The 17920-nt window shown below is 45.2% G+C and overlaps 1 protein-coding gene across 1 annotated transcript; it reads left to right on the forward strand.

Moving 5' to 3' along the window:
* The first annotated feature begins 11017 nt into the window (after positions 1-11017).
* LOC140348332 (leucine-rich repeat-containing protein 3-like) lies at positions 11018-11808 on the forward strand. The gene has a single exon (XM_072434330.1). The coding sequence runs from the start codon at positions 11036-11038 to the stop codon at positions 11795-11797; it is 762 nt and encodes a 253-aa protein (XP_072290431.1). The 5' UTR covers positions 11018-11035; the 3' UTR covers positions 11798-11808.
* Positions 11809-17920: the final 6112 nt, after the last annotated feature.

A 17920-nucleotide genomic window follows, 5' to 3' on the forward strand; every position in this document is an offset into this window, starting at 1 on the left:
AGCCCCCACTACTACTACTGCAGCCCCGACTACTACTACTGCAGCACCGACAACTACAACTACTGCAGCCCCAACTACTACTACTCCAGCCCCAGCAACTACTACTGCAGCCCCCACTACTACTACTGCAGCCCCGACTACTACCTCTGCAGCCCCAACAACTACTACTGCAGCCCCAACTACTACTACTGCAGCCCCGACTACTACTACTGCAGACCCTACTACTACTACTGTAGCCCTGACTACAACTACTGCAGCCCCTACTACTACTGCTGCAATCCCAACTACTACTACTGCAGCCGCAACTACTACTACTGCAGCCCCGACTACTACTACTACAGCCCTGACTACAACTACTGCAGCCCCGACTACTACTACTGCAGCCCTCACTACTACTACTGCAGCCCATACTACTACTACTGCAGCCCCTACTACTACTAATGCAGCCCCAGCAACTACTACTGAAGCCCCGACTACTACTACTGCAGCCCCGACTACTACTACTGCAACCCCGACTACTACTACTGCAGCCCCTACTACTACTACTGCAGCCCCGACTACTACTACTGTAGCCCTGACTACAACTACTGCAGCCCCGACTACTACTACTGCAGCCCCGACTACTACTACTGCAACCCCGACTACTACTACTGCAGCCCCTACTACTACTACTGCAGCCCCGACTACTACTACTGTAGCCCTGACTACAACTACTGCAGCCCCTACTACTACTACTGCAGCCCCGACTACTACTACTGCTGCAATCCCAACTACTACTACTGCAGCCGCAACTACTACTACTGCTCCCCGACCACAACTACTTCAGCCCTGATTACTACTACTGCAGCCCCGACAACTACTAGTGCAGCACCGACAACTACTACTGCAGCCCCCACTACTACTACTGCAGCCCCAGCAACTACTACTGCAGCCCCCACTACCACTACTGCAGCCCCGACTACTACTACTGCAGCACCGACAACTACTACTGCAGCCCCGCGTACTACTACTGCAGCACAGCCAACTACTGCTACTGCAGCCCCGACTACTACTACTGCCGCCCCGACTACAACTTCTGTAGCCCCGACTACTACTAAAGTGGCCCTGACTACTACTACTGCAGCCCCAACAACTACTACTGCAGCTCCAACTACTACTACTGCAGCCCCGACTACCACTACTTCAGCCCCAACAACTACTACTGCAGCCCCAACTACTACTACTGCAGCCCCAACTACTACTACTACTGCAGCCCTGTCAACTACTACTGTAGCCCCTACTACTACTACTTGTGATAAAATGTGAATATATGATTTTATTTCTGTGATGTATTTTATCTGCATAATAGTGATATATTATCTGCATCATTAGTCTGAGAGAAAAACGGGTGTGTGACAGCATTTGTTTGTGAAGGTGTCGTAAAGAATGTTGCCCCAGGAGGGGGTGTGACAGCCCAGAGGAGTTTGGGTAATGTTTACCCAAGGCCTGATCTCTAGGAAAAATACCAGCTGTAAAACAAGTGCCTTGATGTGAAGCTGACCAATGAGAAATGTGACCCGCCTATTCCAGAATATCTAATAAAACCAACCAGCGTGAGAAAAAACGTGTGAGACGCAGGAGGGTCAGCCAGGCTGCTTACAACAGCCTGGCTGACGCAGTCCCGGCGTTTTCTCCAAAGCTTACCATACAAATGTCTGATATTTCTGTGTCGTTTCATATTCTAAGTTGAATTGTGTTCTCTATGTGTTAAGGAATAGCATTGGTGTATGTCTAATTCCATGACATTTTCTGGTCCGGATGACCAGCTACCCTTCGCGGAGATTGACGGGTGAATCGGTGAAAGTCCGTGTGCACAGCAGTAGGAAGTCCACTTTTCCATGTGGCCGCCCATCGCACCTCATTCTCCGCGAGGAGAGCGCGTCGTTTCGAAGCAGCAGGAGAACACAGGCGACAAAGAAGGTCAGACAAAACTTTGTGTGTGAAAGAGTTAGCCATAAAACGTTTTATGCATTAGTTTGATATTTCTGAAAAATATTGTCGGTGGATGCCCAGTTTAATATTACTGCAAAATATTGTTGGTGGATGCCCAGTTTAGTATTACTGTGAAATATTGTTTGGCTTTTGCCCAGTTTAGTATTACTGTGAAATATTGTTTGGCTTTTATAGCCCAGTTTAATATTACTGAGGAAACATTGTAGGCTTTTATAGCCCAGTTTGATATTACTGAGGAAATATTGTAGGCTTTTATAGCCCAGTTTGATATTACTGAGGAAATATTGCAGGCTTATGGACGAGATAAGTTTCTCACATAAGCAGGGAGTTTGATGTTGCTGGAAAAATATTGGTTGGCTTTATGTAGATAAGTTTCTCACATAAAGGAGTTAAATTGCTCACCACGAGTTAAGTTTCTCACCGAAAGAAAGTCATGATGCCTTATGCCGAGTTGTTACTGACATAAAGATGTGTGAATGTAAGCGCTGTGCACGAGCGAAGTAAGTAAGAGAGAAGTGTGAATGTGTGATTGAGGATTAATAAGTGATTAACTAACAAGTGTGAATCACAATTAATCATACAAGGGTCACAAGGCGTTATTCTGAGAGATCTAAAATCTGCAGTCACGGGTGAATTTTAAACACCAAAAATATCTCCTGTGAAAAAAACAATAAGGAATTTCACAAGAAGATTGGGATATACGTGTCTGTAAAGCAAGTAGCATTTCTCTCAGACGACCGAGACCCCACAATGCCAGAATTATCACCCCAAACTGTAAGACTAAAAGAGAAAGGAAAAGTCATAAGAGGATTTTGGAGGGAGACTTCCATGCTCAGATGACGTGGCAGAGAGGGGGAGATAAGGGGGGTCAACAAGACAGGAGAATGGGGAGAAAGCAGTTCAGAGGACGCTCTGAATGAATGAATTAGAGGAACTAAACCCAGCTGGTTTAAATGTTAGTATTGAGAGCTCTGTAGAACAAATTGTAAGGGTTTTGTTTTTGATTGACAACAATCAATTATAATAATTAAACTTGATAAGAGATGAAGAGTAATTCAGATTTTTATTAGATGGCCAATATTTTGGGGAATGTGATCACAAGACAGGACACTTCCTGTCCCCGACATAGAATACAAAAGTCGTGTTTTTTGTGTGTGCGCAGAACAAAGCTACGTTTTGTTTTGTTTTGTTTTATTTTTGGACTTGACGAAAAATTATCTTTTTGGACTTAATGCATGACTGGATGAAAGTACAGGACAAAAAGAAAGAAGTGTTTTTTTAATTTAGGATCAAATACAGGCACGGGCCTGGAAGTGATAATATGGGTAAATGAGTGACTACTGATGTTTTGGACATAGGAGTAGAACGGGCAGTAAGTAAAGTGACAGTAAAAGGTATATCAGTAACTTACTTATTTGTATTATCATGAGGAAACCTCGTATTGCGATGTAGACGTAAGTGAGAGAATAAGTTAAATAGCGACGTGCGGATGTCCTCCTTGGAAAGACATGAATGTGTCATTAACTAAAGGCAAACGACACCAAGTGGGGGGACATGGGAGGATATGGGTCATAAAAGATAGTCAGAGATAAGGGGCTATTGACTGGCAAAGAATCTGGAGGAGTGTAGAGCAGCGTAATGCAGGAGAAGAATACATTTTATGAGACCGGCAGATTACCTAAAGATAGTGAAAACTAAACAGGGGGATGGGTAATCAATACATGAGTTAGAAGCAGGATGACGGGGATATTTAAACAGGGGAATCCCAGGGATCCAGCGTATTATAGTTAGATCAGCAGCAATGAGAAAGTAAAAGCAGGTTACAAGTGAGGGTAAAGAGTAAGTGAAAAGAGAGAAAGAAAGAGTAGGTTTAGAAATTTGGAAATGGGTGTTTCCTCCGAGACAGAGAGGAAGACAGAGAGAGACAGAGAGGGGAAGACAGAGAGGAAGATGTGATGAGAGACAGAGAAAAGACAAAGAAAGTAGGCAACAAGGGGAAAAACAGGTTGATAAAATGATGTGCCTTATAACTAAGGGGAAGGTTTAGAATCATTTAGATTTTTTTTAATACACATAATATTATAGACTTGCTAGAACAAACTAATACACAATGTTTGTAAAGCACTACATGAGCAGGTGTGAGAGATTGACTCACCTGAAGCACATATAGAAGATTAGCACATACATTAGATGGGTGACTTTATTCAGGCCACACCACAAGAGGAGATGTGAAATTTTATGTTAATACTCTAAGTTGTGAACTGACCCTTAAGGCCAGCTCAACGGGGAATTATTGAGATAATTATTATTGTTTGATGTATTTGTATTGCACACACACACACACACACACATACATACACGCACACACGGATTACGAAACATTTAGAGTTTGAAACATTTAGAGTATGAAACAAATGGTGGTAAAACAGATTTACAAGGTACAGACACAGACACATGGGCCCGGTGCTTTTGAGGGGGGGCTCAGCCAGGGATGTCACTGAACTGTGAAAGGACTGAGGTGACATTGCGGAGTGAAGTGACAGACGCAATTCCATCTCTTCCTTGATTACATCGTTGTAAACTATCTGGATTATTGAATTTTGTTTAAATGTAGAAGTTTGAGAAATGGGCAAGGCCATTTCTCAAAAAGGAGGGATATACTAGTAAACAAATATTCCGAATCAATAATTACTGAAAAAAAAAAAAAATTGTAAACAAGAGAACTGTTTGAAAATACATTGAACTGTTGAAAAGACTTTGTTTATCACCGCAGCAAGAACGTGTTGGAGATGTGGTGTTTACAGAGATGACCGAAGTGGGACAGCCAGTGGACGGAGCCACACACCGACAAGGGGAGGAAGAGAACATGGGTGCAGCAGACAACACAGCACCAGATCCATAATCAATCTACAAGACGCAGGACTTCGTTTGTATGAGTTTTGTCCAGAGTCTACGGTGGAGTACGATACTCTGCTACAATGGATGTGAACACAGATTCTACGTTGCGCAAAGCATTATACTCTGCTACGATAAACGGGAGACAGATTCTACGGTGCGCAGAGTACCATACTCTGCTAAAAAGAATCAACAGTTATCATCATCACAGTGATGACGGTAATATGGGGGCTGAACACCTGTATTATGCAATCGGGACAATCGGGACAATCGATCAACATACAATGGTGTGTCACAACTGTGTATACCGGTAAATGAAACATACACAGACCTGGAATAGAGGGAAGAAAATAAGTGATCAACTTGATAGGTTATGAAATGTGTAATGTATAATGTTTAATGTATAATGTATAATGTATAATGTACAATGTACAATTCACATGACAGAGGCTGAAGAAACACAATGGCATATTACACCACAGCCACTGTTGTTTGCACTACCTAAGAGAGCCTTTTCTATCTGCTACAACATCACTACATGCAATGTTAATGAGATTATGAATTGAGATGGGAAATGTACCAGTTCATATGTGTCAGAGGTGTGACCGAAGCGAGCAGCGGAAGGAGGTCTCTTAAGAAACCAAGAGCGAGGACGTATGGTGATGTGGGCACACAGTGCTGAGAGGACGTATGGTGATGTGGGGACACTTGTGGGACGTTGTGCCTATGTATCTCTTTTGTGGCCAAAACCATAACCATCACCCAGAACCATACCGCAGGGTCAAGGTCGAGACGTTAGTGGACAATCTGGTTCTAGTAGCACCTGATACTACATATTTGATTCTATTGGGGTGTCCAGAGAGGTCCCTGACGAGTCAAACTGACTGACCAGAGAGCAGCGGGTTTGAGGGCCTTCCGCTTGTTTCTGCGATATTTCCCATCACACCGCACAAAATTATAGACAGTATAAATTGTCTGTTTGTCAAATTACAGAGATTGACCAATCTGACTCAAAATTAACGACAGTGGCAGTAGACATGTGGGCCGAGTGAAAAGGAGTGTGTTCAATGTTTGAGAACTGTGCATAACTTTTTGAGTGTAAAAGTGTCATTTTAACAACAAAATGAAAGACATGATGTGTTTGGCATATGAGACAGTAGACTAATGCTTTGATAAACAGGAGGGAAATGTGATAGAAAGTGAATATATGATTATATTTCTGTGATGTATTTTATCTGCATAATAGTTATATATTATCTGCATCATTAGTCTAAGAGAAAAACGGGTGTGACAGCATTTGTGAAGGTGTCGTAAAGAATGTTGCCCCAGGGGGGGTGACAGCCCAGAGGAGTTTGGGTAATGTTTACCCAAGGCTTAAAACAAGTGCCTTGATGTGAAGCTGACCAATGATAAATGTGACCCGCCTATTCCAGAATATCGAATAAAGCCAACCAGCATGGGAAAAAAATGGGGCGAGACGCAGGAGGATCACGCCAGGCTGCTTACAACAGCCTGGCTGACGCAGTCCCGGCGTTTTCTCCCAAGCTTGCCATACTAAATTCTGATATTTCTGTGTCGTTTCATATTCTAAGTTGAATTGTGTTCTCAATGTGTTAAGGAATAGCATCGGTGTATGTCTAATTCCATGACACTACTGCAGCCCAAACAACTACTATTGCAGCACCGACTACTACTACTGTAGCCCCAACTACTACTACTGAAGCCCAAACTACTACTACTGCAGCCCAGACTACTAATATTGCAGCCCCGACTACTACTACTGCAGCCCCAACAACTACTACTGCAGCCCCCACTACTACTACTGCAGCCCCAACTACTACTACTGCCGCCCCAACAACTACTACTGCAGCCCCAACTACTACTACTGCAGCCCCAACTACTACTACTGCAGCCCCGACTACTACTACTGCAGCCCCGACTACTACTACTGCAGCCCCGACTACTACTACTGCAGCCCCAACTACTACTACTCTAGCCCCGACTACTACTACTGCAGCCTCGACTACTACTGATCGCCACGTTATCCCGTCGCAATACTGACCTAACCTAATACTGATGTGCAATTGCTGTTGGAATTCATGTGCAATTCATGTGCAATTACTGTGAAATTCATGTGCAATCTATGTGCTGTCGTGACACATATTCATGTGCAATTACTGTCGGGATCACATGCAATGGTATTTATTTATTTATTTATTTGTCTATGGGAGTTTTTATTTATTTATAGGAGATCTTCTACTGAAAGTGTTTTTCAGACTTCCTATAAGTGATCTGTTCTTCTGTATCTACCTCTGGATCTACCTGCGTTGCACCAATGAAATTTCCCCATGTGGGACAATAAAGGAATATCTTATCTTATCTTATCTTATCTTACTGCTGATGCAGCTCTAACAACTACTACTACAGCCCCGACTACTACTACTACAGCCCCAACTACTACTACTGCAGCCCCGACTACAACTACTACAGCCCCGACTACTACTACTACAGCCCCAACTACTACTACTGCAGCCCCGACTACGACTACTGCAGCCCCAACAGTAACTACAACAACTACTAGTGCTGCGTCTTTCCCTCGACTACATTTACTCCATTTGTTCTTTGGTCTCATTGCCTTTTTTTTGCTTTAAATAACGACACGTACTTGAATGATCTGGTTCTATTCTGTAACACTTTTATCTCATATTGCATATATCACTATGAAACTGTATAATATAGTAATGTATTCATGTACACAGACAGGTCATCTCAGGGGACAAGGTGAATGTACTTTTGAAGGTCAATATAAAGTTATGTCTTGCCATTTATATAATATGAAGGGCTGGCAAGAAGAAGAGTGAAATTAACTGCTATTTATTTATTTAAAAATTACCTCTTAGAGAGATGTTCAATGGAAGTTTTATCAAACATATTTATGTAACTTAAAGTCGATTATAAATTTTGATGAATAAAAATAAATATGTATATTCAGTAGTGTGTCAATGATTGATTTTTCTATATTATTTCTCTGACTCGTCTTAATTTCCAACACAGTTCAGTTTTATGTTTACTCTTCACCTCAGGTGCTGTCAGGTGCTGTCAGGTTCTGTCAGGTGCTGTCAGGTGCTGTCAGGTGCTGTCAGGTGCTGTCAGGTGCTTACAGCTTTTTCCTGTATAAATGAAAAAAATGAATGAATTGCCGACAATTTACTGCATGTCCTCCCTTCTCTCTCCCCCATTTCAGTCAGCTGTCTAATAAAGACTAAACAGCCTTAAAAAACACACAAAAACATCTACAATCTGTTCCAGTTTAGAAGGTGATGCTGGAGAGGAAGAGCGAAGGGAAGGTACAGACATTCAGCATTCTCTCTTCCTCCTCTCTCTTTCTCCCCTCCCCTCTCTCTCCCTCTCTCTCCCTCTCTCCCCTCCCATCCGTCTCACTCCTCCCACTCTCTCTCTCCTCCCTCTCCACCCTCTCTCCGGTGTGAGGTGTCTCAGCGCGTGGACGATTGCCTCTTCTTCTTCTTCTGCTTCTTCTTCTTCTTCTTCTTCTTCTTCTTCTTCTTCTTCTTCTTCTTCTTCTTCTTCTTCTCTGTCGCTCTCTTCCGTCTGGATTACAATCACAAGCTCGTTTTGACTCGCGGACTTTCGCACAGCTTTTGAGCCATGATAAAAGAATGAATTTGAAGAAGCGGAGACCACCGTCCAGACAAGACAGAGACAACTGTCCAGACAAGACAGAGACAACTGTCCAGACAAGACAAGACAGAGACAACTGTCCAGACAAGACAGAGACAACTGTCCAGACAAGACAGAGACAACTGTCCAGACAAGACAGAGACAACTGTCCAGACAAGACAGAGACAACTGTCCAAACAAGACAGAGACCACCGTCCAGACAAGACAGAGACAACTGTCCAGACAAGACAGAGACAACTGTCCAGACAAGACAGAGACAACTGTCCAGACAAGACAGAGACAACTGTCCAGACAAGACAGAGACAACTGTCCAGACAAGACAGAGACCACCGTCCAGACAAGACAGAGACAACTGTCCAGACAAGACAGAGACAACTGTCCAAACAAGACAGAGACCACCGTCCAGACAAGACAGAGACAACTGTCCAGACAAGACAGAGACAACTGTCCAGACAAGACAGAGACAACTGTCCAGACAAGACAGAGACAACTGTCCAGACAAGACAGAGACCACCGTCCAGACAAGACAGAGACAACTGTCCAGACAAGACAGAGACAACTGTCCAGACAAGACAGAGACAACTGTCCAGACAAGACAGAGACCACCGTCCAGACAAGACAGAGACAACTGTCCAGACAAGACAGAGACAACTGTCCAGACAAGACAGAGACAACTGTCCAGACAAGACAGAGACAACTGTCCAAACAAGACAGAGACCACCGTCCAGACAAGACAGAGACCACCGTCCAGACAAGACAGAGACCACCGTCCAGACAAGACAGAGACCACTGTCCAGACAAGACAGAGACAACTGTCCAGATACTGTCCAGGCAGCGCGGTGAGTAAGGGCGGGATGTGGGCTCGAGCCGCTGCTGAGAGAATGTGAATTTGCTCAACTGTAAAGTGTTAATTAGCCGTGCGCGGACTCAGAGGCGAGCGCAGAAGAGGAGCTTTTTGCTGTTTGTCCTGCCAAGTGCGGGACGCCTCGAATACACAAAGAGAGCGTGAACTCACAAAATAATTAAGCCTAAAGTTCATAATATGTAAATATTTTACCCTCGACTTTTGGCTTCATTACGAGTCCTTAAAAGTTCAGACGCAGCTTTTATTTCCTGTTTTATGTCTCTTTTCCTCAGATTTTTCTCAGTATTTGTCGGATGACGGACTTGAGCATTTATTTATTTATTCTCTTTTTAAAGCTAAAGGTAAATTCACAAAAAAAAAATGTTTTAGGGACTTGTAATAAATCAAAAATGTCCAGGTGGAATCCAGATAAAAGATATTTATTCATGTCATTAATATTTACTTTATATAATATTTACTTGTGGTTTCGAAGAACAAACTGAGCCAGATTCTTCCCAGAACGAGTGATTCGACTGGAAATAAGTGAGTTTCAGCTTTATATTTGTGAAGAGTTCACTTTTATCAATGTGGAATAAATGGAACAAATAAAGAAAAAGTCCAACGTCCCACGTTTAAGGGGTCAAAGCTGCAAAACAAACATAAATAACAATAAGACAAGAAGAATGATTAAACGTGGAATTTAAAGGTCCCATATCATGTAAAACGGACTCCTCAGAGCTTTAACCTTCTTACAGTGCTATTGGTGCCTCATATGTGTCCAAAGTGTTTTTTGATTGATTCCTGCATCTTTAGCTGGAGAACAGTCGCTCTCCTTCTCCTCGGATGAGCAGATGAACGGGGGCTACTCCCCACTGGTGAGTTACGCAGCACGCCGTTTCAGCCCCTCCTCCAGGAAGCACTCTGTACCTTTAACACGCCCCCCTCAAACTAAACCGTCTGTATTTCTGGGTTTGTGGGCGGGTCCAAGATATGGGTGATATTTTATAACTATTATATTATGGGTGTTGAACAACACTTAAGATTATCAAATATGTCCTTAGAGTGGACTACGAAACGGGAAAAATAGCATGATATGGGATCTTTAAATATGACTTCATCGTGCTCATAAAAATACAGTGATGTTATCTTATTGTTTATTGTCTTAAATGTCAAAGAGTTGTTGGAGGGTTAATTCTGTCCGTGTTTGCAGAGCCCGACCACGCGGCGAGCCCGACCACGCGGCGAGCCCGACCACGCGGCGAGCCCGACCACGCGACGAACCCGGCCACACGGCGAACCCGGCCACACGGCCAACCTGACCACGCGGCGAGCCTGATCAAGGGGCGAGCCCGACCACGGGGCGAGCCCGACCACGCGGCGAGCCTGATCACGGGGCGAGCCCGGCCACACGGCGAGCCCGACCACGCGGCAAGCCTGACCACGCGGCGAGACAACACTCAACACTTTTCAAACCCGATGGTACAAACGTGGCACATTCTGAGGACACGATGCTCTTAATAAAGTTCTGACATTGAAGCCTGAAGCAGATGCCCTCATGTCAGTGACGCACCAGGACGGCCTGACTGTGGGGGCGGAGCTCTGCTGATGATGCAGCACTTACTGTCTTTGCTCTGGAGCTTGTTCTTTGGGATGTCCGTCCCAGCGTGGGCCTGTCCCGTCAGCTGCCACTGCGTCGAGCGGAAGGGGCTGACTGTGGTGCAGTGTACGTCTCGAAACCTGGACAAAATCCCATCTGAGCTGCCCAAAGACACGGTGGTGCTGCTGCTGTCCTCCAACCAGATCACACACATCCCTAACCACGCCTTCCGGGAGCTGCACTACCTCCAGGAGCTGGACCTCTCCAACAACGCCATCGAGACTGTGGACGCAGGAGCTTTCCAGGGCGTGGTCGACAGCCTTCTCATGTTGGACCTTTCTAACAATCACATCCAGGCCGTCCCCAAAGACGCCTTTGCACAGCTGCGCGCAAAGATCAGCCTGTCCAACAACCCGTGGCACTGTGAGTGCACTCTGCAGGAGGTTCTGAGGGAGCTGAGGCTCGACCCTGACACTGTGAACGATGTGATGTGTCACAGCGCCGTCCAGGACCAGTACGCAGGGAAAGCGGTCATCCAGGTGCTGGACTCAGGGATCAACTTCTGCAACTTCCACCACAAAACCACCGATGTGGCTATGTTTGTCACCATGTTCGGATGGTTCACGATGGTGATCGCATATGTCATCTACTACGTGAGACACAACCAGGACGATGCCCGCAGGCACCTGGAGTACCTGATGTCCCTCCCCAGCAGCACACACACCTCTCAGACCAGCAAGGACCTGGACACCATCAGCACAGTGCTATAGCAGAGTGTGGCAGGTCAAGAGTGTGGCAGGTGTGGCTCAGAGAGCGGCAGGCCCAGAGTGTGGCAGGTCCAGAGTGTGGCAGGTCCAGAGTGTGGCAGGTCCAGAGTGTGGCAGGTCCAGAGTGTGGCAGGTCCAGAGTGTGGCAGGTCCAGAGTGTGGAAGGCCCAGAGTGTGGCAGGTGTGGCTCAGAGAGCGGCAGGCCCAGAGTGTGGCAGGTCCAGAGCGTGGCAGGCCCAGAGCGTGGCAGGTCCAGAGTTTGGCAGGTCCAGAGCGTGGCAGGTCCAGAGTGTGGCAGGTCCAGAGTGTGGCAGGTCAAGAGTGTGGCAGGTCCAGAGTGTGGCAGGTCCAGAGTGCGGCAGGTCCAGAGTGTGGCAGGCCCAGAGTGCGGCAGGTCCAGAGTGTGGCAGGTCCAGAGTGCGGCAGGTCCAGAGTTTGGCAGGCCCAGAGTGCGGCAGGTCCAGAGTGTGGCAGGTCCAGAGTGCGGCAGGTCCAGAGTGTGGCAGGCCCAGAGTGCAGCAGGTCCAGAGTGTGGCAGGCCCACAGTGTGGCAGGTCCAGAGCGTGGCAGGTCCAGAGTGTGGCAGGCCCAGAGTGCGGCAGGCCCAGAGTGTGGCAGGTCCAGAGCGACATAAATCCAGACAAAAACAACAACAACAACAAACCATCCAGGATACAAACGTGTGATTGACGCAGACGTCATATCAGTTCGAACTCTTCTTATTGGCCTCATTTTTGTGAGCAAGTCGTACTTCCCTTTAAATCACGTAAGATAAGATAAGATAAGATAAGATAAGATAAGATAAGCCTTTATTTGTCCCACAATGGGGAAATGTCGGTGTTAAAACGTAAAGTAGGTACAGAAGTAAAAGAACAGATAATTTATAGAAAGGTTCAAAAAAACACTCTCAATAGAAAAAAAAAAAACTCTTATAGACAAAACCACTCATATTCCTAATAAGGAATAGAAAGAAAAAATACAAATAAAGTAAGACAAAAATAATAATAATATTAGTGGCAAAAGTAAACGCTCTTATTTACAGAAGATAAATATTACACATGAGTATAACAGTATTGCACATGTGTATGACAGTATTGCACATGTGTATGACAGTATTGCACATGGGTATGACAGTATTGCACATGTGTATGACAGTATTGCACATGTGTATGACAGTATTGCACATGTGTTTGACAGTATTGCACATGGGTATGACAGTATTGCACATGGGTATATCAGTATTGCACATGGGTATGACTGTATTGCACATGTGTATGACAGTATTGCACATGTGTATGACAGTATTGCACATGGGTATGACAGTATTGCACATGGGTATATCAGTATTGCACATGGGTATGACTGTATTGCACATGTGTATGACAGTATTGCACATGGGTATGACAGTGTTTGTTGTAGAGTGTGACAGCAGCAGAAGGACAGACTGTGAAACGTCTCCTTCACACAGCGAGGGTGGATCAGTCACTGAAGCTGCTCTCCAGAGTGGACAGAGTGTCCTGCAGTGGACAGAGTGTCCTGCAGGGGACAGAGTGTCCTGCAGGGGGCGACACTCATGGTCCAGCATAGATGTGAATTTAGCCAGGACCCTCCTGTCCCCCACCTCCTGCACCGAGTCCAGAGGACAGCCCAGGACGGAGCTGGACTTCTTGATGACTCTGTCCAGCCTCTTCCTCTCCCTCTCTGTGATGCTGCTGCTCCAGCAGACCACACCTACAGGAGCTGATGCACCACAGAGTCAGAGAAGGTCTTCAGGAGTGGCCCTGTCACTCCAAAAGACCTGAGTCTCCTCAGGAGGTGGAGCCACTCTGGCTCTTCCTGTACAGTTTGTATTATGAGTCCAGTTTGTGGTTCAGATGAACACCAGGTCCTTGTCTGTCCTCCACATCATCGTCTGTGATGAGTCCGATGATGGCAGAGTGGTCAGAGAACTTCTGCAGGACACAGCTGTCCATGTCATGTCTGAAGTCTGCAGTGTAAAGGGTGAAGAGAAAGGGCGCGAGGACAGTGCCCTGGGGCGCCCCCACACTGCAGGTCCGAGTGTCAGACACACAGTTCCGGGCTCTCACAAACTGGGGTCGGTCTGTGAGGTAGTCTAGGATCCACTCTACAGGTCATACTCCACACCAGCCGTCTCCAGCTTGTCCCTCAGGAGCTGATGGTGTTGAAGGCGCTGGAAAGATCGAAGAACAGAATCCTCACAGAGCTGCCAGGCTTTTCCAGGTGAGAGAGAGAGAGCGGTGCAGCAGGGAGATGACGGCGTCCTCCACTCCGATGCCAGGCCGATATGCAAACTGCAGCGGGTCCATGGCTTAGCTCACGGTGGAGCGGAGGCGGTCCAGGACCAGCCGGTCCAGTGTCTTCATCAGGTGGGACGTGAGAGCCACTGGCCTGAAGCTGTTGAGGTCTTTGGGGCGCGGTGTCTTGGGCACAGGTACCAGACAGGAGGTCTTCAGACCTGTGGTACCACCCTCAGCTTCAGGCTCATGTTGAAGACATGCTCCATCACTCCACACAGTTCATCTGCAGGACTTAAGGAGCCTGGGGCTGATGCCGTCAGGTCCTGCTGCCTTCCTCACTTTAATCCTCTTCAGCTCACTCCTCACCTGTGCTGCTGTGACAGTCAGTGGTTGGCAGGGGGACCGTGTGCTGGGGGGATGGGTGAGTCCAGGGGGACTGTGTGCTGGGGGGATGGGTGAGTCCAGGGGGACTGTGTGCTGGGGGGATGGGTGAGTCCAGGGGGACTGTGTGCTGGGGGGATGGGTGAGTCCAGGTGAAGTGAGGAGCTGATGGGCCGGAGCAGAGATGTGAAGAGGAACAGATGCAAGGCATTGTCCAGCTGTGGAAGAGGGAACATGCAGCTGTGCAGGGGGAGGTGTCTGTGCAGGGCGAGGTGTCTGTGCAGGGGGAGGTGTCTGTGCAGGGGGAGGTGTCTGTGCAGGGGGAGGTGTCTGTGCAGGGGGAGGTGTCTGTATATCTGTTCAGGGGGAGGGGTCTGTGCACGGGGAGGGGTCTGTGCGGAGGGAGGGGTCGGCGATTGACCAAATCTCAGGAAGTGAGAATTCAGTTCATTCACCCACTGTAGATCCCCCTCTTTCTGGGCAGGGGGGATTTTGAAGCCTGAGATAGTTTTCAGGCTCCTCCACACTCGCTGAATGTTCTTTTGCTGCAGCTGCTCCTCCATCCTCCTCTTGTAGCCGGCTTCAGCCTGCCTGATCTTCCTCCTCAGCTCCTTCTGCACAGTCCTCAGCTCCTCCTTGTTCCCTGACCTGAAGGCTCTCTTCTTCTCCTTCAGCAGAGCCTTCAGTTCACGGTTAATCCACGGCTTGTTGTTTGGAAAACAATGTTCTCAAAACAGAAGTTGATGTAGTCCGTGATGCACTCTGTGATGGTGTTGATGTCCTCCGTGTTTTCCGAAAACGCAGCATGGCGCAGCGTTAAAAGCTGCTCCTTTTGTATAAGCCGGCCGGTCGGGCTCGGAGCCAGCGCACATCACAAACCACGAAAACACGAATCAAAGCAGGTCCAGCCCGTGTCTGCGAGCCCCGTCTGTACAAGTAAAAGTACAAATATTTACAAAAACACAATAAATAGAGCACAGTTGCATACATAGTTGCGCGATGCAACATGCAGCCAGCGGACGCCAGGACCTTTAAAATGAGACTTTGACTGTTTTGACACGTGTGTGCGCTCAGGGGACGGTTCCGCGGTGAATATTTGTCACGCTTTACGCCGTGTTAAGTTGCAGCTGTGAGGAACATTTAAACAATAAACGTTTAAGGTCGTGGACAATTTACACGCAACTGACACTCGTTTCTCACAGTTCAAACATTTAACTCGATTGACTTGAAAATTGTCAGTTTGTGGAAAAATATAACCATGTTTTGTACGTTTTAGTGACCAGTGTGGTGTAACCTGTGATATGTGACCAGTGTGGTATAACCTGTGATATGTGACCAGTGTGGTATAACCTGTGATATGTGACCAGTGTGGTATAACCTGTGATATGTGACCAGTGTGGTATAACCTGTGATATGTGACCAGTGTGGCAGAGAGAGCGCCACTTCCACAGCTCCGACTCGACGCTGCGGTTCTAGTTTAATACTTGTTGAATCGTCCTTTTGCTCACTCTTCTGGTGCACGTCTCCAGGACTTTATGCTGGACACTCTTCGCTCTTCTTCAGTGAAATACAAATGTGATCGGACTCGCCAGGAGAGTCCGATCAACTTCATCCAACCAATGTAATCCACTTTAATTATACAGCACATTCAAAAACCGAAAGGTCCACAAAAATCAAACAAATTAGACTAAATTATATTAAATAAAAAATAAATAAAATAAATAAAATAAATAAAATAAATAAAATAAATAAAATAAATAAAATAAATAAAATAAATAAAATAAATAAATAAAATAAATAAAATAAATAAAATAAATAAAATAAAATAAATAAAATAAATAAAATAAATAAAATTAAATTAAACTTACATAAAAATACAATCGTGAAATAAATAAAATAAACAAACAAAATTATATTAATTCAAAAATGAATAAATCAAATTAAAAATTAAAATAATAAAAACAACAAACCCATTTAAACTTAAGAGCAGAGAGCACATTTTAAGTATTTGTTTTTTAATTAAATCCTTTCATTAAAACTCATAATGTCCACGTTTTATGTCTCGTGTGTAATCTGTGAATATCTGTATTTGTTATTAGAAAAAAAAAGGGCTTCTGTTTGAACGTCTCCTGTTGTGTCTTAGATGATTTTAAAATAATAAAATGCACATATGTCCAAATAAAGTAATTTTTTTGACCCTGTGGTGTTTTCTTCAAATCATTTATTTATTGCGTGTCACTGATGCAGAGACGAGGTAAAACTTCTGCTCATTTTAATTTGACAAGTTGAGTTCATATTTAAGATTGTTTGTCTGAAAAGAGGTTCATTCATTTTCAATTTATGTCTGGAAATGTCACCAATCAATCAAGACGTTAGACTTTTATTTGAATGAACTCACAAAGAGGCAGTCGTAACAGAGGTTTCATCTTGAGTTATTTAAGTTCACGGTTGGATTTAACACCAATTAAAGACGATGAAGGACACGCCTGTTTTGGACATGATGATGCGACACAAACGTCACAGAGAAAACAGAAAAAACAACAACAAATGTGACTTTTAGTATCCTTAAATAAATCTAGAACACATGTCAAAGTTTACATTTAGCCAAAACTTTTTTGTTTATGTATTTGTATGAATAGAACAGAAAGTCATGCATCCTTACTGTGTGCGGGCTCAGATCTCCACAAACCTGACTCGTCCTTGGCCTGGAGGAGGAGCCTTTAACTGGACCTTTCCACAGACATGGCTTAAAACGTATATAAGAATGTTCAGAATGATGGCTTGAACTCCCCGTTTCCATGGAATCACACAGGAGACGTGCCACATACAGAATGTTACACACTGTTTCTTTGAATATTTCAAAAATATGCAAAGATTGAGATATTTGGTGAATGATGTAATGAATGTGTTGATAATGAAAACAGGGCATAGGTTCATGTCTTCATCGTCTTCATAAAACAATGTTAAATGTCTCTAAAATGTCATATTCGATAAAGAAATAGAATTATTCTGACCAAAACGTAAAATCTAGAATAACATGATACAGTAACTTTTATATTTCAATATATTTATTGTATGCAGGCGTCATTTCCCCCAAAAATAAAATAAAATAAATAAAAATACACGCACTGTTTACCCGGATGTGCCTGTCTCCTAGCAACAGAGGGGCGGCGCCAGGCCGAGGTCGCCGTTTCCATGGACACCGCTCTGGCCACTGACGACAAAAGCTGCACAAAGTTGGTGAGTTTGGTACTTTTCGTTTATGTTTCACGTGTTCAGTTTAAAACATGACGAGAACAAATGTGTCCGAATGCGTTACTGTGGTTACTATGGTTACTGTGTTTACTGTGTTTACTGTGGTTACTATGGTTACTGTGTTTACTGTGGTTACTGTGGTTACTGTGTGGTCAGTTCTCAGATGGGTCCAGCACTGAGCAGAGCCGCGCAGTGGACCGGCCCGGGCTCCGGGGCCCTGGCCCTCACGCCT

Source organism: Eucyclogobius newberryi, unplaced genomic scaffold (genome assembly GCF_026437365.1).
Source record: "Eucyclogobius newberryi isolate DKJ021-1_F unplaced genomic scaffold, fEucNew1.0.hap1 SCAF_67, whole genome shotgun sequence".
Lineage (NCBI taxonomy): Eukaryota > Metazoa > Chordata > Actinopteri > Gobiiformes > Gobiidae > Eucyclogobius > Eucyclogobius newberryi.

Bases quoted from the DNA above. Each gene is read 5' to 3' on its own strand.
- LOC140348332 (XM_072434330.1), top strand. From the start codon at position 11,036: ATGATGCAGCACTTACTGTCTTTGCTCTGGAGCTTGTTCTTTGGGATG.